The sequence below is a fragment of the Sesamum indicum genome, linkage group LG12 (genome assembly GCF_026168435.1).
Source record: "Sesamum indicum cultivar Baizhima isolate 11 linkage group LG12, ASM2616843v1, whole genome shotgun sequence".
Taxonomy (NCBI): Eukaryota; Viridiplantae; Streptophyta; class Magnoliopsida; order Lamiales; family Pedaliaceae; genus Sesamum; species Sesamum indicum.
This window is the reverse complement of record NC_142668.1, coordinates 16,780,845-16,804,146: the sequence shown is the minus strand read 5'-3', so window position 1 is coordinate 16,804,146 and position 23,302 is coordinate 16,780,845. Positions and strand designations below refer to the sequence as shown.

At 38.6% G+C, this 23,302-nt stretch overlaps 6 protein-coding genes across 9 annotated transcripts; 1 reads left to right on the top strand and 5 right to left on the bottom strand.

The window, feature by feature from the left end:
* Nucleotides 1-570: 570 nt before the first annotated feature.
* LOC105175590 (ras-related protein RABA1f) lies at nt 571-2,078 on the top strand. Its single transcript, XM_011098074.3, has 2 exons — nt 571-912; nt 1,431-2,078. The coding sequence occupies exons 1-2, from the start codon at nt 692-694 to the stop codon at nt 1,858-1,860; spliced, it is 651 nt and encodes a 216-aa protein (XP_011096376.1). The 5' UTR covers nt 571-691; the 3' UTR covers nt 1,861-2,078.
* A 288-nt stretch (nt 2,079-2,366) lies between these two features.
* LOC148784918 (uncharacterized) lies at nt 2,367-4,773 on the bottom strand. Its single transcript, XM_088876338.1, has 2 exons — nt 4,238-4,773; nt 2,367-2,861 (listed from the first exon to the last, which is right to left on the bottom strand). Exon 1 carries the CDS (start codon nt 4,625-4,627, stop codon nt 4,247-4,249), a length of 381 nt encoding a protein of 126 aa, XP_088732464.1. The 5' UTR covers nt 4,628-4,773; the 3' UTR covers nt 2,367-2,861; nt 4,238-4,246.
* Nucleotides 4,774-5,772: 999 nt separating this feature from the next.
* Nucleotides 5,773-10,052, bottom strand: LOC105175589 (uncharacterized). The gene is made up of 8 exons (XM_011098073.3): nt 9,840-10,052; nt 8,381-8,418; nt 7,809-7,880; nt 7,621-7,704; nt 7,510-7,544; nt 6,789-6,874; nt 6,125-6,190; nt 5,773-6,045 (listed from the first exon to the last, which is right to left on the bottom strand). The coding sequence occupies exons 1-8, from the start codon at nt 9,904-9,906 to the stop codon at nt 6,011-6,013; spliced, it is 483 nt and encodes a 160-aa protein (XP_011096375.1). The 5' UTR covers nt 9,907-10,052; the 3' UTR covers nt 5,773-6,010.
* An 880-nt stretch (nt 10,053-10,932) lies between these two features.
* LOC105175588 (cyanidin 3-O-galactoside 2''-O-xylosyltransferase FGGT1) lies at nt 10,933-12,972 on the bottom strand. The gene is made up of 2 exons (XM_088876779.1): nt 12,546-12,972; nt 10,933-12,452 (listed from the first exon to the last, which is right to left on the bottom strand). The coding sequence occupies exon 2, from the start codon at nt 12,380-12,382 to the stop codon at nt 10,997-10,999; it is 1,386 nt and encodes a 461-aa protein (XP_088732905.1). The 5' UTR covers nt 12,383-12,452; nt 12,546-12,972; the 3' UTR covers nt 10,933-10,996.
* A 1,369-nt stretch (nt 12,973-14,341) lies between these two features.
* On the bottom strand, nt 14,342-18,777 carry LOC105175586 (deneddylase). Of its 3 annotated transcripts, none has more exons than XM_011098068.3 (8): nt 17,782-18,777; nt 17,231-17,434; nt 16,610-17,104; nt 16,234-16,344; nt 15,879-16,064; nt 14,964-15,191; nt 14,689-14,809; nt 14,342-14,602 (listed from the first exon to the last, which is right to left on the bottom strand). In XM_011098068.3, the coding sequence occupies exons 1-8, from the start codon at nt 18,196-18,198 to the stop codon at nt 14,472-14,474; spliced, it is 1,893 nt and encodes a 630-aa protein (XP_011096370.1). In that variant the 5' UTR covers nt 18,199-18,777; the 3' UTR covers nt 14,342-14,471. The 3 variants fall into 3 exon arrangements, with proteins under 3 accessions (XP_011096370.1, XP_011096372.1, XP_088732903.1); XM_011098070.3 differs by having other exon boundaries at nt 16,610-17,101; XM_088876777.1 differs by having other exon boundaries at nt 17,231-17,625; nt 17,782-17,923.
* A 137-nt stretch (nt 18,778-18,914) lies between these two features.
* On the bottom strand, nt 18,915-22,881 carry VOZ1 (vascular plant one zinc finger protein). Of its 2 annotated transcripts, none has more exons than XM_088876778.1 (5): nt 22,723-22,881; nt 21,849-22,122; nt 21,210-21,350; nt 20,059-20,590; nt 18,915-19,951 (listed from the first exon to the last, which is right to left on the bottom strand). In XM_088876778.1, exons 2-5 carry the CDS (start codon nt 22,077-22,079, stop codon nt 19,398-19,400), a joined length of 1,458 nt encoding a protein of 485 aa, XP_088732904.1. In that variant the 5' UTR covers nt 22,080-22,122; nt 22,723-22,881; the 3' UTR covers nt 18,915-19,397. The 2 variants fall into 2 exon arrangements, with proteins under 2 accessions (XP_088732904.1, XP_011096373.3); XM_011098071.3 differs by lacking the exon at nt 22,723-22,881 and adding an exon at nt 22,544-22,688.
* Between the last annotated feature and the right edge of the window lie 421 nt (nt 22,882-23,302).

Here is a 23,302-nt window from a genome sequence, read left to right as displayed (position 1 = left end):
ACTTTTAAAGATTTAAAATGTGAGATTTTATTTCAAAAGCAGCTCTGAATTAAATATTAAAGTTTGTAAGATGTTTTTTCATCTCATTTTTACGTACTATTGATCTAACTTAGAAGAATCTCAAAATATTTTCAAAGATACCAAGTCCCACAAAACTCACATTGATGAAGAGGTCTTCTTTCGCTCCCAAGTGGTCAATCATTAAGAAAAAGATGGGGGGAGAGGTGTTGGAGCACTTACCATGTCCATCTTTTGGGGGACGTCCATCGTGCATAATTTATGGGCTACTTCATTATTTTTACCAACCTGTCTGAAAAATTATTTCCACTAATTTCTTGACCATATAAATAGCATCTAAGAGATATATATACTTGACCAAATATAGTAATTGGGCCAAAAATGGGAGTATGAGGTTGGGTGATGGGGAAGCTCACATCGAATTACCAGAATGGGCCAAGCCCAAATGAGTCAACGGATAAACTTGAAATGTGTCGGATCCGGAGCGGATCCTTGACGGGTACGGAGCTGGAGCATCAACAGTCCCCCTAAATAAACGGGGGGAAAGGGACGCAAACAACCAGACTTTCTAAATCCTCCCAGAAAATAAACAAAGAATTTCTCTGGAAATTAACTCTAATGAAAACACAATCACAATAACCACAGCTGTTTGTCAAAGAAGAAAAATAAGACAATGGGGGCGTACAGAGCGGATGAAGATTACGATTACCTGTTCAAGGTGGTGCTGATTGGTGATTCCGGCGTCGGAAAATCCAACCTATTGTCCCGCTTCACCAAGAATGAGTTTAGCCAGGAGTCGAAATCCACCATCGGCGTTGAGTTCGCCACGCGTTCCATTCAAGTTGATGACAAGGTTGTCAAGGCCCAGATTTGGGACACCGCCGGCCAAGAAAGGTATTGTCTTGCATCACCCATTTGCCCGACTCACTCTTGAATTTCTGCCTTCATATCTCATATTTTGCATGGTTCTTTATTTTTGGAAAAAATACAAATCTCTGATTGCGGGCATGCAAGATTTTGTATTGCATGCTCTTCTGTGAACCTTGCTTTCCGATTCATGTTGTCATTGCATGAAATGGCCTGATGGATGGAAATTTCAGTCTTGCCCCTGAAAGTATTCCCAAATGTGTTGGTGCGTTGCAAGAATGTTGATAATGTGTTCAAGATTGAAAATGCAAAGGGGAGTAGAAAACGGATTATGAGATCCTCAATCTCTGTAAGTCAGAAATTTCAGGAGAAGTTAATCCTCAGAACATTTTCAACGACGACGGATTGTTTAAAGGGGCTATGAGCTTCATTTCTGCACACACAATTGTTACATGAGACTTTGCGATCCCACATCCCCTATCAAATTGTTTCTAATGGTCATTTACATTGCCTGACCACGGTGTGTAACTTCTTTCAAACTTAAGGTATCGTGCAATTACTAGCGCCTATTACAGAGGAGCAGTCGGGGCCTTACTCGTCTATGATGTCACTCGCAACGTGACATTCCAGAATGTGGAAAGATGGTTGAAGGAGCTTCGAGGCCACACAGACACCAACATTGTGATCATGCTGGTAGGAAACAAGGCAGATCTTCGTCACCTGCGAGCCGTTCCCACACAGGAAGCCAAAGATTTTGCTGAAAGGGAAAAAACCTTTTTCATGGAAACTTCAGCTCTCGAAGCTTTGAACGTTGATCAAGCATTCACAGAAGTTTTGACACAAATCTATCATGTGGTGAGTAGGAAGGCTCTTGACATTGGGGATGACCCTACTGCACTGCCCAAGGGACAAACAATTAATATTGGATCAAAAGATGATGTATCAGCTGTGAAGAATACTGGATGCTGCTCTTAATGTAGAGCTGCTCAAGTAACCAGTCCACAAGGGTGTATAATAGAAACCAAATTGATTTGTTTCTTTTAGAGTTAATATTCACAGAAACAAGTAGTAAATCTTATACTTAATTGGAAAGGGGGGATGTAAACACTGGACACACAGCTAGGGATGAAAAACATGTAATATGAGTCAACCAATATGTTTCTCTGTTGGTTTCAACTAAGGTACTTCACAGTTCTCTCTGCCCCTTTATTGGCTTTCGTGCGCTGGTCTTGCGCTAAAATCTGTTATATTTGCAGCCTTACCAGATGTTTGTAGGCACCAAACAAACTTGCACTCCATGAGCTAAATGATACGATAGTAAACTAGAGTATATCAGGTTATACCAACCGTTTGTGTTTCATCCGTGTAAAGGGAAGAGGCAGACGAAGTCTCTCAGCAAAGTCCTTCCTTTACCAGATGATAAGAAAATTAGGTCAAGTGAATAAAAAGACAAATTAAATAGTGAACCGCATCTCCAATCATTCATTCAAGTTGCATTCAATCGATTTATTTGAGTGGGAAATTACATGGATGCATACAGCACTAGTTCATCCAACTAGGAGATTTATTTACAATAAAGGATAGCCTCAAACCAAGAGGAGAATAGCATCAGTCCAGTTAACATGGAAAATACTTCAGCTGGTCCACGATGACTTTGCAATGCCACCTCCAACTCAAAATTGCCGCTGCTTTCTTTAGCTACCCAAAAGTTATAAGAAAAAAGAAAAAACAGAGACACCAAGAGCTTTGCACTCCCATATAGAAGGGAGCAAGCATCTGCCTTTCGTAGCATTAGATAGTGATTTCCAGTGCCAAGAATCAACATAATCTTTAGTGACCATCACGATGAAATGATACAAGTCCTGAACTTGATAAAACAAATGAAGAAAGAACAAGATGATGAACGAAGCTCCCCAGGTCACAGGATGACCAGAATTTTGGAGGATTCATCCACTGGGAACCAAGAAGTAGAGCACCTGCAATAAGTCAAAAGAAGGTAAATGAAAAAAACGTGAATTTTCAACAACATCCCATTTCAACAACCACAAAACTCAAAACAGTTTTCTGAAAGCTGCCCAGATCTCAAACTCATTCTCCAGGAATCCTTGCCATGTACTACTGAATGAAGGGATAAAGCAAGAGACAAAAGGAAACATCCAACTGAGTCACACCCAAAAAATCACAAAAGAGAAAGGGAAAAAGAGCAAAGAGGTGAGAAAAAGCCACCCAATCTAACCCCAGGTCCACAAGAGAAAACGCAAAAGAAAATACTACACAAACTTGAACAGCCACAGATGGAAATATGAAGAGTGAAGCAAGTAGCGCATACTAGGCTCCCTAAATTCCATCAAACTTCTTACGTTACTTGAAACTGATATAGGACTATTTGCCAAGATAAGCAACCAAAAAAAGTTGGGCTCAGTAAACTCAATGGTCCACCAAAGATCTTTGCCACAAACATTCTCATTCTCCACCTATAAATGCATTAACCATGTATACCAAATGGAACCACTGTGAGTTGCTATTGCAAGATATGGAATACCACCATGGGGCAAGCGCTTTAAACAGAATGATACTGCCATACAGTTCAGACTGTGAGGACAGGATTATTGCTTAACACAGAATGTCATTTACTCATATTCCACCCTATGTTGAAACATTTGTAAGACAAACAACTGACGAGTACCATTGGTCCAAAAAGATTACCACTACTTCAGCACAAAAAATGGTTTGCAAATATATGTTGGTCGCCTATAGATTTACTCACTGCTCGTTTGTAACATGATAAATTCTCTTGCATAACAGCAAATGCAAGAGAGTTAACCTATCCTAGCAACATGCATCTCCTGTCTCAAACCTGGAGATAGGTAGCAACAGCACCCATCACCCTGGGGATGAGAAGAAGACTGCAGGAAGAACGCAAATGATGCTGGGAAAAGAGGACAAAAGAAAAACAGGAATAAATTGTTCGAAGCAACTTCAGATGTTATTGCCACTTCTTTGTATAATAGGCAGCTAATTTTGTGCAGACCAAGTTCTACTAATTGAAGCTTAATACCCAGATTTGTTTCACACATGTCATCGTGTACTTTTTCAAGTCAAATTTATGTAACTAAGGTATATCATCACATCACACAGAGGAACACGAAAAAGGATTCCTGTGACCTAATAAGACTTTCTCCAGAAACGGAGGAACATAATTGACTCCGTACGCAAAACTTTAATGGATTCAGAAAGCATCAACGGGCAATTCCCTCATGAACAAAACGATCACAATTACAAGAATTAAACAGCAAATTAGTTCTTGCAAAAAGTATAAAAGAAAAACAAAGCAAAGGGATTCAAGACAAACCGGCCACAATCAGCGAGGTTGATGGACCTCGGCAGCAGCTTTATCTTTATCAGCCCTAGCAGAGGAAGAAGAGTTATTCCCGTTGTTGTTATCGGGTTTGAAGGAGGGGAGGGGATTAGAGCCTTTGATAATCCATCCGAGAGCGAAAAACGAGAGACCGGCCAGTATAGCGGTGCCCCATGCGTGAGAGTACCACTTGCTGTACTGTCTTATAGCGAACCGCCATTGATCTCTGAGAGTTGCTGCGTCTGGGTTCACAGATTCCGGCGGATTGGGATAGTGGGACCCGTTGGAGTAGCCTCCTCCTCCAGTGGCGGGGATTTTAGGGAGTTCCGCCGGAGGCGAGCCTCTCTTGGTGGAGTTGGGTTCAGGGATTTGAGGGTCGCTCATCGATTATGCTCTCCGGTCTCAGACAAGTGAGGAATTAGACTGCGCTTGACGCTTTCTATTCTACATATGCGGCGAGTCTTGCAAATCAGCCACGTTGTGCTACAATGCACCTGGCATGTGGACTCCACTCAGACTGACCGTCTTGGGTAGATTACGTCCAAATTTCTGTGGAGATGGAACCATTTATTATTATCAGAAATGGATTAGGGTTTCAATCAACTTCTGAAATAAATCAATAAATTCAATTATGGGACTCTATTTTTATTCGAAAATCAGATCATGCATACAATTTGCTTTGCCATAGTTCTAAATTTTTAACATAATGTAATTTTAATATATATTAATAAAAAATTACTTCTAAAATAAACTTAATTGATGAAATTAAAAATATACTATGTTTTTATTTATTATTTTCACTTGTTGTTTGTCATTAATATTTTTTTTTACAAAAAATTATAAATTTTATTTCAATTATTATTTTATATTTATATGTTTAAAAATATTAAAAAATATATTTAATTTAGTAATTATCCAACTAAGTAATTTAACTATTAATTCATACATAATAATTAAACTTTTATTATTTTATTAATTAATCAAATAATAATATGTGAACAAAAAAATAATTAAATGATATAGCACATCAGATATACAAAATTTAAAATATTAAGTATGTATAAATTTTTTAAATTTAAATTATTTAAAAACATCGATATCAACTTTAAGTTACAAAAAATAAATTAAAGAAGTAAGGTTGAATTAAGGTTATTATAATAAAGATAGAGTAGTAAAAAAAAATTGCATTTATTTATAAAAAAGCCAAAGAACTAAAAACACCCCCAACATGCTTCTAACTTTTAACCTAAAAACGCTTTGTTTAACCGTTTCAAAAACAAAATCTGATATTCCAAACACTTTAAAAATGCTTTTTCAAAATCAAAAGTTGGCAAGTGCATTCTAGAAGTGCTAGCAAACACTCCCTTAGTTCAGGTTTTGCAGACATTTATCTCCATCAATTATAGTAAGAATCGGTTAAAAATTGTAAGTTTCCACGTTAACTACACCAAATCCCTCCTTCCTATACGACACCATTAGCGGTAAAAGACAATTCAAGCAAGAGATCACATTAAAATCCCAGCAAGATGTATAAGAAATTTATTGTGTTTTTTGCAATATAATGCCAAATATATACCATTCTGTATACTTACGACAAAGCATGGGTATTATGTCTTTTCCAAATACAGCAACATAGCAGAAAGTGAAATGGTAAATGGAGTGAACAGTGTTAACTGCTGAATATTTGTTTAATAAGCCAAACTAACTGAAGCTCAGTTCCATATACCAACGAACTTCGTTTAACACCATTTCTCCAAACATATCAAATCATTTGCGGGCTTCCATCTTCTTTTGTTCTTTGGCTGCAGTATGAAAGTGTATTAGCCAAAACTGAGGAGCGTGGGTTAGAAAAGAAATCAGAAGGGGATCTCAGGAAATTACCAGCTTTCTCCTCTTCACGCTTCTTAGCAGCTTCAGCTCTTTGTTGTCTTATAAGGGCCAAACGTTCTGTTCATTTGATGAGAAACAAGATACAACATCTTAAACTTGAACCGCATACACTTGCAGTGGATAATAACAAAACCAATGACCAGCTCAAAATGATAGAAGGAAACAAATGAAATTGACAAGAGGGTAACTGTTTCAAATCAATATAATGAGTTCCACATGCTAAGTGTTAAGAGGGAATAAGGAAAAGAGGTGGTCGGGATCTCATAAGTAATACATAATCAAATGGCTCAGACAGCTTTCCCCGCTAAATTGATCTTTTATATTGTTTATCAACCAAGCATTAGTATTAATCACAACTAGCATGGCGACCCAGCCAATCAAATCTTTAATAATAAAACCAAATAAATCAAAGCATGAGACATCTATAACTCCAGAACCCAACAGAGTCGCAAGATAGCCAAACATCCAACACCAAGATTCATTGCACATCCGCCAACATAACAGATATAGGTAACCACGAGAAAATGCCAAACCATTGCATGTGTATGGATACATGTGGGCGTATCAAGTTAAAAATACTCCAAAGGAACCATGGAGAAAGATGCAAGATCCAGTAAGGGTAAACAAATTTCTGAAGCAGATTTGGACATGTTACCTAAATCTTTCCTTGCTTGTTCAGTCTTTCCTTGTTCTTGCAGCCTCATATACCTTTCATGAGCTCGCTGCCTTTCAATCTCCTCTCTGATTACAACAGCAGAAAGGCAAATTCATGCAAACAGGAGAATAGAAGGCAATCAAGCTGAAAATGCAACCATGACATGTAAGCAATTACATGAAGCCAATTCATCCAGAGTGGTTACCATCATGCAATACACCTTTCTTTTTAAAATTTCACAATTTTCCTCTGCAATTAACTGGAATAGAACTGATAATTCAAGCCACTAATACCACAGATCAAGCAAAAACCTCCAAAGATTAGTTAATAGGACCAAGATGTGAAGTAAGCCAGCCAGCATGGTCACAACATGCTAGGATCACCACGAAAATTGCAAGCAGCAGCAGGGTTAGGATAACACTGAGGAATAGAAGTTGATATCGATTTGATATGCCACAAGTGGAGGGACGGAAATCACCATGCCATACAACTTCCGATTTTTTATAGAAGTTTCCAAATGCAACCAAGGGAATCAGGTAACTATTAAGAAAACGGGATAAAAAGGTTGGAGGAGAAACTGCTAATAAAAGTTCCATTTGGTTGTCTTAATTTTACTATACATATGAGGATAGTTTAAAAGAAAACAGAGTTAGTAACTGAGACAACGAAAAATATCTAATGATCATTTCTAACAATCTGAAAACAGTAAGCAGTCACAAACCTTTCACGCCTCGATAGCTCAGTTGTTTTCTCTATCTGCAACATAAAATAACATTCAGGGCATTACAGAAACAGCTATTCAACAAATAACTAGCTTACTAGAATAACTTACATCAACATCACGTGCTTTCAAGTTCTTTGGCTTCACCAGATTGGGATTTTCAATCTGAATGACAGCTTGGGGGCCTTTCGCTTTCTGGGCAAGTGAGAGAATGTTTACTTGTAAAGCCACTTCATAAAAAGTCAAGGTGCCTAAACGAAAAGATACTTGCAAGTGAAACAGGCCACAATTGTACTCACTTCAGATTCGTCCTCGGATTCCTCTTCGAACTGCACATCAGACGTCTCATCTTCTTCCGCCTCAGCTTGCTCCTAATACCACAGAAACAAATTAAAAAGATGAATTAGAGCAAATTGAGATGCACCAATAACAACAAGTAGATTAGAATCCCAGGATCCAGTTACAACTAATTTGTTTTCCACCTACTGGTTTAAAAACTAAGGATCAGAAAAAGCCACTGATTACATAAATAGAAACCTTAGTGACACACAAGTATATTTTCAAGAGAATATATAAAAGAAACCAAATTCAGTACCCTTACCAGCTCGCAACAGAACTATTCACAATATCAATGAAACACCTAAATATATCCAGTTCTGCTGGTAACAGTGCAGGTTAATTGTAATTCTTCTGGCTGAAATATGATCAGTAATATAATTACACTATGCTTCCTTAATCTTTATGCCACCGATACACTATACTAAAGCTCAAAGGCCTCTTTAATAACTGCAGACACAAATTTCCAAGTTCATAAGGAGTTCAATAACTCAGTCCTCTACTACCATCACTGCAGAAAAAGCAATAGGAGTACCTTCTTGAATGTACGAGGACGAGTGGAGCTACCAGCCACTGGATCACAACAGAAAGAAAAAAAGAATGAGATTTTGTCAGTTAGCAATATAATCCAGCAAAGATTTCAAATAGACAGAAAGATTAAACAAATCCCTCTCGCAAACACTCCCCCCCCCCCCAAGCCTTGCAATACCGAGAGCCTTCATATGTGGTGGGGCAGGGTGGGGGCGAGATCCACGTGGAAACAGGGCAAAAAAACAGTGCAATTACGTGACCATAAGCCACGAATCTACTTTCTCACATGACTCACATCAATAGACCATTCTAAAGATCAAAACTCGTACAGCTTAGGGACCGATTGCTTTTATTTTTTTGCTTTAGGAGGATTAAAATCCAACCCGAGCGCATATATTAGAAGGTTCAACAAAGTTGGACAAAATTGATCAAATTAGCCATATCATTTCCCATAAACTATGCCACTCCATGTGTAAACATGACGAGTCTTCGCATTAACTAAAACTCTTACGGCTCCGGTACTGTTCGCATTTCTTTTTGGCTTTATGAAGATTAAAATCCAACCGAACACAGAACTTTGAAGCATTAGTTTTGTCTCATGTATAAGAAGGTTCAACAAAGTTGGAACCACAAATTATGCCACTACATGCCATGTGGAAACATGAAGAGTGTTTGCATTGGCTAAAAACAAAGTACGTTAAGAAAACATCTTTATGTTGTCCCAACACACTGTGCATGTACTAAAGCTGGAGTTAACCAAATACAAACTAATACAAATCGTGATTCCAAGAAATTCAGATATAACCATGAGCTATTTACTTCTTCTTACGTCTTTGCAATGATAAATTCCTTATTTACTTATTCCGGAAAAAAATCATTAAAAAACATGTGCAGTGAGAAATGCCAAGGAAGTATAATAATAAAAAAGCTAGATGCAGATCCGCACTTCCATTCATATCTAGAGACATGCATAAACACACAATTATATGCAAACACAATCCAGGGCAGATTGATGATTGATGTTTATATCTGGAGAACAACTTACATAAAACTGATTATCCTTATGAACTTGTGGATTTACCATCATATGCAATACAAAACAGAACTCCAAGGAGAAGAACATAAAATCACTAAAACCCTAATCGACACTCCACAGTGACCCATTATTTACTGGAATTATGCAACTAAGGTCTTAAGTGGATCCGTATTTGACAAAAGGATTTTCAGTCCCCACTCCCCACCCTAATGGGCAAATCTCAGGATTCCAAGGGCTTGCTACCCCAGAGGCAATTAATATATTTCATATGATCCTAACAACTCCACAAGATTTCAAAGAACAGAAAGACATAAAGCCAAGAAACATGCATCATTTTCAAGAACCTTCCTTCTCCCATCACGAACACAGATCCTACGACAAGACAGATCCTAAAAAAGCAGTAGATCTTCGGTATCAGAAAACGTACACATCTCTTCGGGGGTGGAGAAATGGCGGCGCCCAGTGGGCTTGCCCTTGAACTTCCCTCTTCCCATTTCAATGTGGCTTCTGCGTCTTCCCTTCTTCTCAGCTTAACAATTATAAATCACAAAAAAGAGAGAAATGATCGAATCTTCAATTCAAGAAAGAAGCAGATTCGAGATTTCTATTTTTCGGTCACAGGCTCCTTCCTTGAATCAGATTCCCCCCTTTGTGTTTAAACCCTAGTTGGGGAAAGCGGTGAGTGGGATAAGAAAGCGCGTGTGCACTCTCACCTGGAGAGAGAATCTCTTGGCGCGGCTGTATTTAACGGTTCAGTTCTCTCCGGTTCCTTTAATTAGTTAGGATATACTTTTATATTAATACTTTTTCAGATTTTCTCTATAATTAATTTGTTTTTTTTAAGGGCTCTATAATTTACACAAATCATATTTATATTTTTATATAATTACAAAGACTACTCCTAACAGGCAAAAGAATACTGTTGATTTAATTTGTGAAATAATATTAAATTTTTCTTTGGAATGAATGTATAATTTTTTAAAACGTATGAATAGTTTGAACGAATGATACTCGTATTTTCATTAAATATATACAATTATTTAAAAATATAAAAAATTAATTCTTATAAACAGCTCATAAATTAAAGAATGTAAATATAATTATTCATAAAATATAGATATGTCAGATTTCTTACCAAAATTAGATATGAGAAAACTTTGTGAAATAAATGAAAGTAGAATGAGTATCCATTAAATTAAGGTTAAACGGTGAGCTCAAATTCAAGCACTTAAGTAAGAGCTAAAATGTTGAGGAAAAAAGCTTAAATACAAAATATTATATAAGTATGTGTATAGAGCTGCTGAATTTAATTTAAAATTGAGTTTCAAATTTGGCATAAAGTAGTGACCAACAAAAGAAATACACATTTTATCTTTATTTACTATATCGTCTATAAATATTATTTTATTAAAGAAAAAAGCCTCGTGATAATTAGATGTTGACTTTCCGAAAAAATATTTCAATCTTATTGTATTATTTTCCCATACAAGAATTATAGGAGTGGAGTGGAGTGGAGTGTATTCCATACAAGAAAATCACTTTGATTTCATAATCCCAATCCCCAAATTACAAAACAAGCATTTACTACAAAAGGGCCGACAATCTGCCAACGAAGTTATCCAAGTAAGAATCTTGAAACCCTTCTCCGAACAACAACTCCCTCCATTCATCATGTTTAGCTCTCACCCGCTTCCCTACTTCACTTTGATCCCCCATCGCCCCCATTATAGCCCCACTCACCGCTTCCCTCGTGAACCGCCCATCTTCATCTCCTTTCTCAATCTCCACTCCAACTCCCAGATCTCCACTCAGCAATTTCGCGTCCACGTACTGATCACCTTGTTGCGACAGCAGCACCAATTGGCACTCGCTCATCAGTCCCTCCCAACTCGATCCGTACCCGCAATGAGTGACGAAGCATCCAACACAAGGATGATTCAAGATCAGTGGTTGCGGCACCCACCCTCCGTACACAACCCCTCTTTCTCCACTTCTCTCTTTGAACCCATTAGGTAAAGCTTCTTCTACTGAGTCAACTCCGGAAGGTGGCTTTAAAGCCGCCAAAAAAGGAAGACCCGTTAGCTCCAAACCCAGTAAAAGTTGTTCGAATTGATCCTTTTCTAGTACAGCTTCGCTGCCAAACGCGCAAAAAACCACGCTCTTGGGTTTAAATTTGCCCAGCCAAGTAGCCCACTTCTCTTCCAGACTCGAGATTTGTATTTTCTGCACCGTTGGGCCAGCGAGTAGGATTGGTTTGTCAAACTTGTTTTCAAGAAATTGGCAGTAAATTCCCTCAGTTTCTTCACAAGTCGCGAATCCAATTGCATCACTCTCCCACATTCCAGCCATAAAGCGCTGTCTCAGCGTTATGCCGCTCCCCCTTCCCTTTGCAGCGTTAAACCACATAAGCTGGAGGGCGGCGTGTTTATACAGCCTGATTCGCGTCGGAAAACCCGGAGGACCGTTCATCAGATCCTCGACAAACGGCCCTTCAGCAAACAAGAAACCCACAGCGGCGGGGCTTGCAGGGCTATAGTAAACAGACTTGATTTTGAGACTACGAGCCAAGCCCGGCAGCCAATGCATAAAATCGAAGAAAACAAAATGGGGCTGCAAATCAGAGAGCATAGATTCGATCGCTGGCTGCGTGAGATCAAGGGCGTGCAGCAGGAGATCGTGCTCCATAATGGTGATATCAGCGGTGGTTTCGACGTCCGGCGGCAGGCCTTCAACTCGTGGGATGGAAATAGGCTTGAACTGGATGAGGTCGGGGTGAAGGTTTAGTGGGCGTAATTTGGATTGGGACTTGGGTGGGACAACTATGAAGACTTTGTGGCCCCTCTGAGCAAGTTTGTTGGCCGTGAGAAGGTAGGGAGTGAGATGGCCCATCGCAAACAATGGGTACATCAAAATGGTAAGGGAATCATTGTGATCAGTGCCGGTGCCAGTGCCACTGCCACTGCCAGCCATTTGTTGCTGAATTAACCGAGTGTAAAGCTTTATTGGTAAGAATATCTCCAAGGTTTCAGCGTCCAAGAACCTGCATAGACCCACCCACAGATTTAAATGAAAAGAAGTTGAATTGTAGACTTGGACAGCAGATTAAACCGACAAATTAAGAGAAAATCCATGCCTTTCAATGAAGAGCTGGAGTCCAATTACAGACAGGTTAGGTATTCACAAGTTACAAGTAGAAAGGATCAACAGTGTGTAACCTCACTCCGATATGAAGAAACTCGAAGAAAAGGGGGCAGGCGATAGAAAGGACCTGAAGGAAGGTTTAGCATTGGTTGCATTTATAGTAGGGCACGCACAGTAGCTTGGTTTGCAGGTGGAGAGAACAGAAAGAGACTCGCAGGCAAAGCAATAACTGAGAAGGACGCTTTGTCTTTAAGGTACACACCTCCTGCTTGTGCTCATGTTGTGACTCGCAGGAAAGCGAGAAAGTGCAATTAAGTGACTTGCAGGAAAGCGAGAGCCTTGAACTTGAGTACATACTGTGTGGCTATGCTTTCACCCCATCGCAAGCCATGTCGCAGCATACAGTGCAGATATTTGAGTAAATTATAAAAAACTTCCTCATCTTTAATATAATTATTAATATTCTTCTATTATTTAAAAAATTATTGATATTTCTAATATTAACAGTCATTCAATCAAGAACTAATTCAGTTTATTAGTTTTTGAGTTCTACTTATTTTTTATAATAAAATATTCTTGTGAACTATGAATTATAAAATTTATTTATTTTTTAACATGTTTTTAGACTTTTACATACTAAATAGACAAATTTTTGTTTTCTTATTGTTTTATATATTTTTTTACCGTCTGCATCGATACGATCAATAATACCGTGAAAGTGAAACAAGAGATGTAAAGAAAAATATAGACTATATTAAACTAGTAACAAGTAAACCGTTTGTTTGTATATCTCCAACTATTTTGAAGATTATTATAACAAGTAAGCCTTCTCTTTGTAATAATCGTAAAGTCAATAAAGATCCAAAAAGCACTTGATTATGTCATGATCAACTTCATAAGTTGACTTGTGTATTATTTGAAAAAAAATATTGCAACAAGAGTGTTGACAATTTCTAACGCATAATTTCTTCAAAATTAAAAATATTAATAATTCTTCATACAATAAAAGTATATTTATAATTTTATCTTTTTATAACTTTACGTTTAAGCCGCTTGGGGGATTTTGTAAATGAGATTGGGAAATTATAACTTTATTTTTCTTCACATTATAGCTCTAAAAGATAATTATTTATTATTTTCATTTATAGAAAGGAGTGTTCTCCCGAGACAATTCTAAATTATGAATAGAATTAGTATATTTGGAGAAAATCTTGTATTGCCACTTGATGTCGGCTATTATGTAATAGCTTCCAAAATGCACATTCAACCCACTAGCCTGGTATTAATGTATTTAAGGCTTGGGCAGGGCAATAAATAGAGGATAGCCCAGCATCAGCCCTGGAAGGCTTGGATGAGCTAAGGTGGCGAGATCCGGAGGCTCCAAGCTTGTCCATACAATCGGATGAGATCCTATAAATACTCCAACCACTCTTATAAATACTCCTACCACTGATCCTATAAATACTCCAACCACTCTTATATCCTACCCTTACATTAGACCTACAGCTCACTTGAGCGTCGAAGTATCCCCACCAGGATACCCAGCTACCTCACCTCCTCTTAGTGTTTGCGGGCTATTCCCGAACAATTAAACCACTCATGGAACGACGCCTCACGACCACAACCAGGATAAACCATCCAACGTGTTTCAGGATACATTCAACTTGAGAGTTTCTATCCGTCCCGAAAAGAACTTGTTGAACTTGTTATATGATAGATCAAAATTCTTCAGGAGACGGATGTATTTCGTGGGAAAAAAGAGAAAAAGAAAGAGTATAAAGACATGACTTAAACAAGTGATAAATGTATAAATGGAAATACAGGTACATCACGAAAGACGCATGAAAAAGTTGTGTACCTTGTACCGCTATCAATACTAACACAGAAGTGCCTAAAAACAGGATTTGATGTTCAACTATCAATTAAGTTGTCCACTAATATCGACAGGCCTAACCAATGCAAAATTGGAACTGGGATTCAATGACATCAACAGCTCCAACACTACCACTCCAATCGGGTGACTTATCTTCAGCCCAGGTTCTACCAAGCCTGCATAAACGTTTTCCAGAACTCAATTAACCAGGTTTTTATTGTACAAATCATAAGATGTAATAGGAAGTATACAGGGATTCTACCAGGAGAAAGATTCTTTCCGCCGTACAACTCTTTGGCTAATGGATTCGCTGCCCAATTGTTAACAGCAATTCGATTAGTAGGTTGAAACCCTATGATATTTCCATCAGTTGACAGCACAACCTGCTCAAGCATAGTGGAGCTAAATAAGATACAGATATTAGATCAAATGTCAGAAGCATGGTTCCAACCAACCAATCAATACACTCTGATCACATAACTGTGCAAAATCATAGATAAAAAGCAGCAGTAAAAGCATAATAATTTGCAAAAGTACCTGATAACTAGCAATATCTTCTAATGCCGTCGTCTCTTCATTACTTGCTCCCGGTGGTATTGAAGGAGATAAAATGTCAAACATATTGGAGTCAGTGTCATCCACTTTCCTCAGGAATTTAGGGAGTTCTCCAGTCCACGCACAAGCATTAGAGTTTATCCTTATTTCTCCAGGCCAACCAAAAGAATTCTTGATCCTTCTAATTATAGAGAGGGAGCATGTTTCCAACTAAATGTAAAGCAACATAGGATATAATCAAGAAAAACCAACAAGTACATCACAGCAAGCTATACAAACAGCCCACTGTGAACCAAGAGTAATAGACTACATATAACAGAAGTAAGATTATTTTCTCAGGGTTAGACCAAGTTGTCAGCTTTCAATTTGACAATGAGAAATGCGGCTTATTATAATCGTCCTATGAACATAAGACCTAATGCATAGCATTTTGTCCATGTGGAAGAGAAAGAAATTAATAGACAATCTGACATTTGTAAATGATACAACAGTAATGCCTTTGGACGAAGTAGGTCCTACTGCTAAGAATCAGCAGCGGGATACCCTCAAGTGGGAAAAGAAACCTCGGAAGCATCTCTTGCTCTAAATTCTCATGTTCTAATTACTTCAACTACACCCTATGAAGCTTCTCGCAGCCACTTAAGGAATTCATAGGAACTAACTAGAGTACTTGATTACCAACTACCTTAAGGAATCTATATTGGCATATCTCTGAAGTGACTAAGAAAGAGCCGTGGTAATTATATAACCTACCTAATGCTGGATTCAACTTGTCCAAGGTTTAACCAAGGAAAAACACAAAGTACACCACGAGATAGTAGCAAATTGTAGAGTAATACTACTATTCTATTACTTGTTACCAGACAAAATATTAAAATAACCTCATTGCTTGCATACCTCGGGGATTTCCACAGAATGACGAGGAGCAAAGCGAACGTCAGACAATGGAATTTGAGAGTTTTCTCGAATATAATTCTTTCTAATAGGCAGATGAGGGAGATAAAGTTTTCTGAGAACAGTGACGGTCACTAGAAACACCCCACTCACAAGGATAATTGACAATATCTTCAACAAGGAACTTCCCTGAAACAACAATATCATCATGATATGCCGACAAAATTCTGTACAGTGAGCAACAGCGGCACAAAGAAGAGCTTGTTACATATCTGCATACGATCATACAGTAATTCTATGCAACAACCGTCAACTTATGTCAAATGACATGCTCAGTCAGGTGAATGCAATAAGGTACCTTGTTGATGGCCAAGTTGGATGATTTTGCAACTGCATAACATGATAATCTCTTATTAGGCAATGTGAAGACATCCTCATAGAACATATCTAAAATGTCTGCCAAACTAACCTGCAGACAATTGCAATTACACAGAGTGAGAGGCACCATCACTTTCCAAACTTACAGTTTTAAGAATAAGCAAGAAGAAAATGCTATTTAAAGAAAGTAGTTAATAATCTTTCAAAAAATATTTCCCTCTTCTTAATACAAACAATTCATGAAATCCTATTGATAGTGTTGTTTGCAGCGCATAAAACATGACATGCCATAACAGATATTTTCACTGCAATAAGCTCACATGTGCTAACAAGCATCTGGAAAAGGGACTAATTACCATTTGGGAATGAGTAAGAACAACTTCCCATCTATTGGCCTCTGATTTTCTCCAACCTTCGAACTTCATGTCACTAAGTTTATTAGCGTCAATTTCCAACATGTAAGACGGCACACATTCACTTATCCAAGCACAAAACTCAGGACCACCAATCTTTTCCAACTTTGAGAATGCAGGTGACGGCCACCAACTGTTCTTCAAGTTTGTGCCCTTGAGCTTATGTACTCCCCTTCCCATGTTGAATTTTTTTAACAGTATACTGGAATTGGCAAGTATCTCATGTTCAAGGAGATTATATAAAACAACAGAGGAATTCCTTGATGAAATCGGTTTATGCTTGTTAAACCAACTGATGAACATAATCGATTCTCGGTTCGTTGAATCATGCAGAAAATGTCTTTCGGTGGTTTCAAGGACAGCACGGCAGACAACATCTCCAATTTCAGAAATGACCCGTTCATCTGACGAGTGGAGTGTTAGCGATACAGGTACCTGCTGATAGGAAATCGAATAAGATAACTCGTCACCTGCAGAACAGAAACATTAAATATGATATTACAATAGAGAAAACTGAATCACTATGCACAAGCAGGCATAAGGAACTTTGCAAAGTTATCTTACGTCTCTCGGATTCTCGAAATTATCCATATCTCTTTCAGTTCCAGGGCGAAAAAGTGCTAGTTCGAGACTCCAAAGCTGCTGTATAACTACTTGTCGGAAGGTCATCGCAAGTATATTCTTTGACATGGCACCATGCAACATTTCTTTTGTCAGCGACTTCTTGAGCTTTGTAGCTTTCTCTTTAACTTTCCTAGCCGGTAAAAACTGAGAAAAGAAAAATACAAACTAAAATTTGAGCTTAAGCGGTCAAAACTACAGAAACCTTGACTTCCAATAAACATAGAATGAACCGAAGCCTCGGGTTGGCACTAGAAACAATTCCCGTCAAACTTCAATGTATTTCCAGTGGTTTCAATTCTACAAGCTGAGTTCTAGTGATCAAAACATGCAAGGATCTGTTGCATGGGAAATTAGCACAAATAATTTACTCATGACCATTTCATAGAAAAAATAAAACAAAAGCATCAACCAATGCTACCAATAAGGCCTGCGTGACAACTTGCAATCTTATAAAAATAAATTAGATACATAAATTGAAACTTTGGACTCACTAATCGTGTGGACACGGTGCTGTGGTCGTTGGAAGGGCCAGGAAATATGGTTTCCACGACCATGGCGGCGAGTCCGGAGGATAAATGCTCGTCGGCAGCTTCTCCGCCGTCTGCAGCGGCTGCAGTAAGGGCTTGCTGGAAGTCGACGGCGCCAACTAGGGTAAGCCGGGCCAAGTCGTTCTCGAATGTCCTGACGACTGGTAGGGAGATTTGAGTGGCATCGGAATCGGCTATAGCTTCAAGAATTGCTTGCTCAGACGGGGGTGGGTTGTAGGAGGAAGCCGAGGCGATGAGAGAGCGGAAACTCCTGGGAGGACAGAGGGGTAGTTTAGGGAATGAAATCGCATAGGTTTGAAAGGGAGAAGTGGAGGAGGGAGAGAAAGGGATGAGCAGAGAGGATGTAGGAGCGAGCGCCATGGGAATTGAGAGTGGGTAATGAAAGCTAGGGTTTATCAAATGCCATGTATGTTATGTTTGGACATGACAGTATCAGAGGACTCGAAGAATAAATATCGCATTATCTCAAACCCCGGGACCGGGACATGTTTAGTTCTTTTTTCTATTTACTTTTCTTCTGTTCTCGTGCAAATTAAGAATCACCAAAGCTTGATGAATTTTAAATAAAAAATCACAAGAATCACCAAGGGTTTAGCTATTATCACGTTCCCAGTTCTGAATAGGTAATTTAGAACAAGGACATCTTTGATGAAAATAAAAAACTGTAATTGGCGTAAAATTATGAAGATGCGCCCTTCCTTTGTAAAACAAAGACCAGAAATTGTTTGGAAAGAATCCTTTTTTCATTTTTATTTTGCTTCATCAAATCTAGATTTAGAATAATTTGCCACATTCCCCTCGACACTCATAGGTTCAAACTCCCCTGTGGCTCGCGCCAGTATTGTTGTCGCACATGGCATCTTTTAAGCCCACCATATTCATATTAAAACCCAAACAAGCATAAATCCTACCCGAAACAGAGTTTAACAATTACCGATTATACTTCTTAGATTTGGGCCCATACAAGGACAACTACGGAATTTGAGCTCGTCCGTGGACCATTCATACAAATTCTGCGGTGTAAACAAAGATCATGTGCAGTAGGCTATAATAATTACCAAGCCGTCTCAAGAGAATAGATCCCAACCCCAAAGGGAAATGCATTGCAAAACATCTTAACAGGCCACACCTAGAGGATATGTAGAACATGCATTCTACAAAATCGGTGAGATAATTACATGTCAGGCTTGAACAATTTCTCCCAACAAGTTGCACCAGAAGTGCATTTCACATGTACTACTATTCACAATATCGAAAAGGTTAATGAGTTGAACCAAGTCAGAACACCCAATTTCAGCATTTTTCACCGCTGTCTAGCAGTTAAATATGCTCCAATCTGGTATTAATCAGCTATGCACTGTACTTAGCTGGACTGGACCTATTGACAACCATACCAATCGTATCTAGGATATGAGATCCCGGATCAGCCATGACAGGAAGTAAATAAAAACTTTAAAACTTCACTACTTGCCTGGAGGCCGAGTGAAATGGATGACGGAATGATATATGCCACAAAGACAAAGCGTCATTTATTTCCAGATTCATGCCAAGTCACTAGGTCACGTTAAGTAGTATGCACTGATATCATCCACAAGATAATCATATGGTGCACCTCTTGCATAATCGAACCCTTCAGCTGGACTCCCCAATGCATTAGAAGCAGAATAAATGTTTCCAGTTCCGTCCTTCAAATTGGTTTTTCCCCTTCCTCTAATAGTGCGCTGCTTCTCGTTTGGGAACTCAGCAGTCAGCCTACCCATTTGCTTTTGCAGATCAGCTACAGAATCATTGCCTACTTTCCCTTTGGGAGTTTTCTTCCCATCAACACGCTTGACTTCCAGCCTATATAATGCACAGGCATCATATTTGTTGATTTCATATTCGTAAAGGTGCCATTCAAAATTTTCCATTGGCTGAGGGTCCATGTAGTAGGATCTCTTCAAACCTCCAAATTCATTCATCACCTGTTTCCTTGACTCATGCCAGCCCCTTCCATTGTAATCTGGAAGGGAACGCTGCTTCCTGTTTCCACTCTCAAAAGCTCTACGAGGCTTGTCAAAAAATAGCCACTCCCTTATTGTTTCACCTTCCAATACAGCAAGATCAAAGAGCTCTGTCCAACACCAAGAAAGCAAATTGATCATACATGTGTCGAAATAACAAACATGAGGTAAAATCAGATATGGGCATGGAAGACAAATGAAGAAGCAACTCACGTACCAGGTGCATTCCAAGGAGATTTTGCAGTAGCAGCACCCTCGCACTCAGGAATACCAACATCTTTCCCTTGCGCCTTTGCGCCAAGAGCAGCAAAAAGTAAATTATCCTTTAAGCCTATGCCTCCAGGTCGTACAACTGGAGGCCTACCAGGATAGCCTTCACTGGGTGCAAGCCCAGCATGATAAATACTGCAATAGTCATCAGATTTTTGGCACCAGTCTAACCCTAGTGCTGGTCTGGGGCAATCCCAGAGGGCACATTTTGGCCCTAAAAACGCAGAAGGTGGAGGGCAGATATTCTGTTGATAGCCAGAAATCTGTGTTATACCATCCTCCCCAACATAACCAGTACCATCAAACCCAGAGAAATACTGCTGATCAAACTCTTGATGAAAATCAAATGAATGATAATCTAATTGTGTTGCCAAATTCATATTAGGCATTCCCATATTGTTAACTCCCATACCAACGCTTTTGCACTGATCAACCAACTGGAAGCCTTGTTCTTGCGGAACGTTGGATACATTAAAACCCTGTCACAAAGAAAATAATAAAATTCTCAAGAAAGAACAGATTCATAACCACAAAAAAAAAATGAAACAAATAAAATAACTATGAAACATCAAAATCCACCATCCAAGAAAATCCTGAAGCGACATGCAGAAAACCATGCCATCTTTAACACCACAATCCCAGGTAACAACCATTAGACAAGTGCAAAGCACACTCCGCAAGAACAAAGCATTACTCCATATTCAATGTAGAAGAGGTTTCAGATGTCAAGTGTCCACGACGTAACAAGAAATGGATGATTTTAGGAATCAGGAAAAGGGACAATGATCTGCTAGAATGATAAGATTACTTTTCTATTTCTACAGATAAATGGAGTCATGTCCTCAATAACTAGCAAAGTCATGGACTGAATCAGGTCAAAAATCTAGTTTCCCAGCTGAAGTAGGGATAGAGGCAAACATAAAAGTGAAACTATTAAATGCTCTTCAACTAAGACGAAAGGCCAGTCAAGGGGAACAAGAGCTCAATGTGCAAGAATATAGAGGTCAGCAACTGATTCACAAGCACTAACCTGCCCAGTTGGGAGCAAGCTGATATAAAACACGAGAAAGAATGAAACATTAACAGCAAACTACTAACCTCTTGAGAGATAGATCCATCCATAACCTTTTGCGCGTCAGGATCTGGCTTTGGCGCAGCTAATGCACTAGTTGCATCATCTTCCTCCTCACAGAGCTGCAGTAGCCTACAAATCTCGGATGAAAAGCCCAGGCTCCCTCCCTATACAATGATTATTTGATCCAATTTGAAACAGTTCCCAGTCTTTTCACGAGTAATGCATGCATGTGTCTTCTAGTTTGCAAAACAAACTAAAATCAAGATTCACATAAAATTCACTCCAAAGTTTTACAACAAACAGGCCAACTATGAAAAACAGAAGTACCTACACAAAACAACTCCTGAACCTAAAGTCTTTCCAGCTAATCAGTAGGAATGAAGTCCACAGGGCAGTAAAACCATGATATCCCACAAACATGCATAAAGGTAACAAAATGCAACATGCAATATTACGGAGAGAAATTGTAGTTAAATTACAATCTTAATTCCTATGGACAGCACCAGCTAGGTACTGAAAAACGCCTAATCAAATCAGCCTCGTGCTAACAACATCCCAACTAACCTGATCAGATCCAACTACAAATCATGGAGTTAGAGTGCAAACACTCACCACGTATGTCTAGCAAGTATGATCTACCATTCTTGTGATGAAATGATTACCTGCTGCAATGAAGAAGCTGGGGAGGGCTCATTGAGCTCAGCCTTCCATTCGCGGAGCATCTGATGAACTTGCTCCTCAAGCACAGCCACATCGATCGTGCGGCTCTCCTTCCTGGCTGATTGGAGATCACTGAACATGCCCTGTAGATCATCCACGCGGTTCTTTGCTCTATCCTTGAAGAGCTGGTGCGATGCTGATTTGCATGTACCGCTCTTCGATCCCTTCCCCATCCAAGTAATAGCAGAAAATTGACCCACAATTCTCAAGATGCAGCTGAGGGAAAAATAGCAAACAGTATTAGACCCATCACGGACACACTCATAAGAATAATAAAAGGTGCACCTCCCCCACAACCAACCCTACCCCCCAAAAAGTTGGAAGAAAAAAAGAAGAAAATGGAACTACAACATGCAACTGAAATTTCAAACCAAAACTAAAGAGTAAATGGGTTTCCAAACACAATTAGAACTACTGCTTTTTTTTTTCCCGTTAAAATAGCAAGGACTGAATTCCCACAAAATTCAAGAAAAATTTCCATCAAATCACCAAAGCATGCTAAGTTTCTTAAAGATGGCAAACACAAGAGCAAGAATTAAAAATAAAAATAAAAAGGGATAGCCGATTAAGAAAAAATGAAAACACTTGGAATCAGTAGCCGAATAAGATCGAGTAAAAAGGTTTGCAAATTACAAACCCTAAATTGTAAGCAAATCCAGTCGACTGAAGCAAAGTAGCAAATTGAGGAGACAAGATAGAAAAGCAAGAGTCAGAAAAAAACAGCGAAAAGCAGAGAAGAAGAAGAAGAAGAAGAAAAGTGAAATATGCGAAAGGTAGAGCGAGAGACAGCAGCATTTGTGCGCGAGAGAGAGTTACCTGTTTTGAAGTTGCGGGAGAGATGCAGAGAATGAGTTGGGGGGGGTGGGGATTTCTCTTTTCTGTATGATGATCTGTGTCGATGAGGGTAAAGTAATGGTGTTCCTTTTTCTTTTTTTCTTTTTTAATTTTTGTGTGAAATTCTCTTTTCTTTTTTCTTTTTAGAGGAGAGGATAATTATTATTATTATTATTTGATTTGATTCTCTGCGCAATTGGTGAAAGCTAAGCCATGACTCATGTGCATTTCCGTATTTATCCTTGTCGCTCTTCGGTATTTACCAGACTGTTGACTTTGATATTTTGTTGACTTTTCAAGTTTTATATTATATTATGAGGGAGAACACTTGTTTATTTTCTCTCTCTTTTTTGGTTTGTTATTTTCTATTTTTTTATTATCACAGTACTTTTTTTTCCTCTTTTCTCAACCTCCATTTTTTTCTATGATCTCCCACTGTTCTCTATTTTTTTAATATTTTTTCTTTTTTAACTAAAATATATAATTTAAAAATATAATAATTATATCTTAACATTTAAAATTAATTACACACAAAGTTTGGTGTGCCATATACACTAGTAAT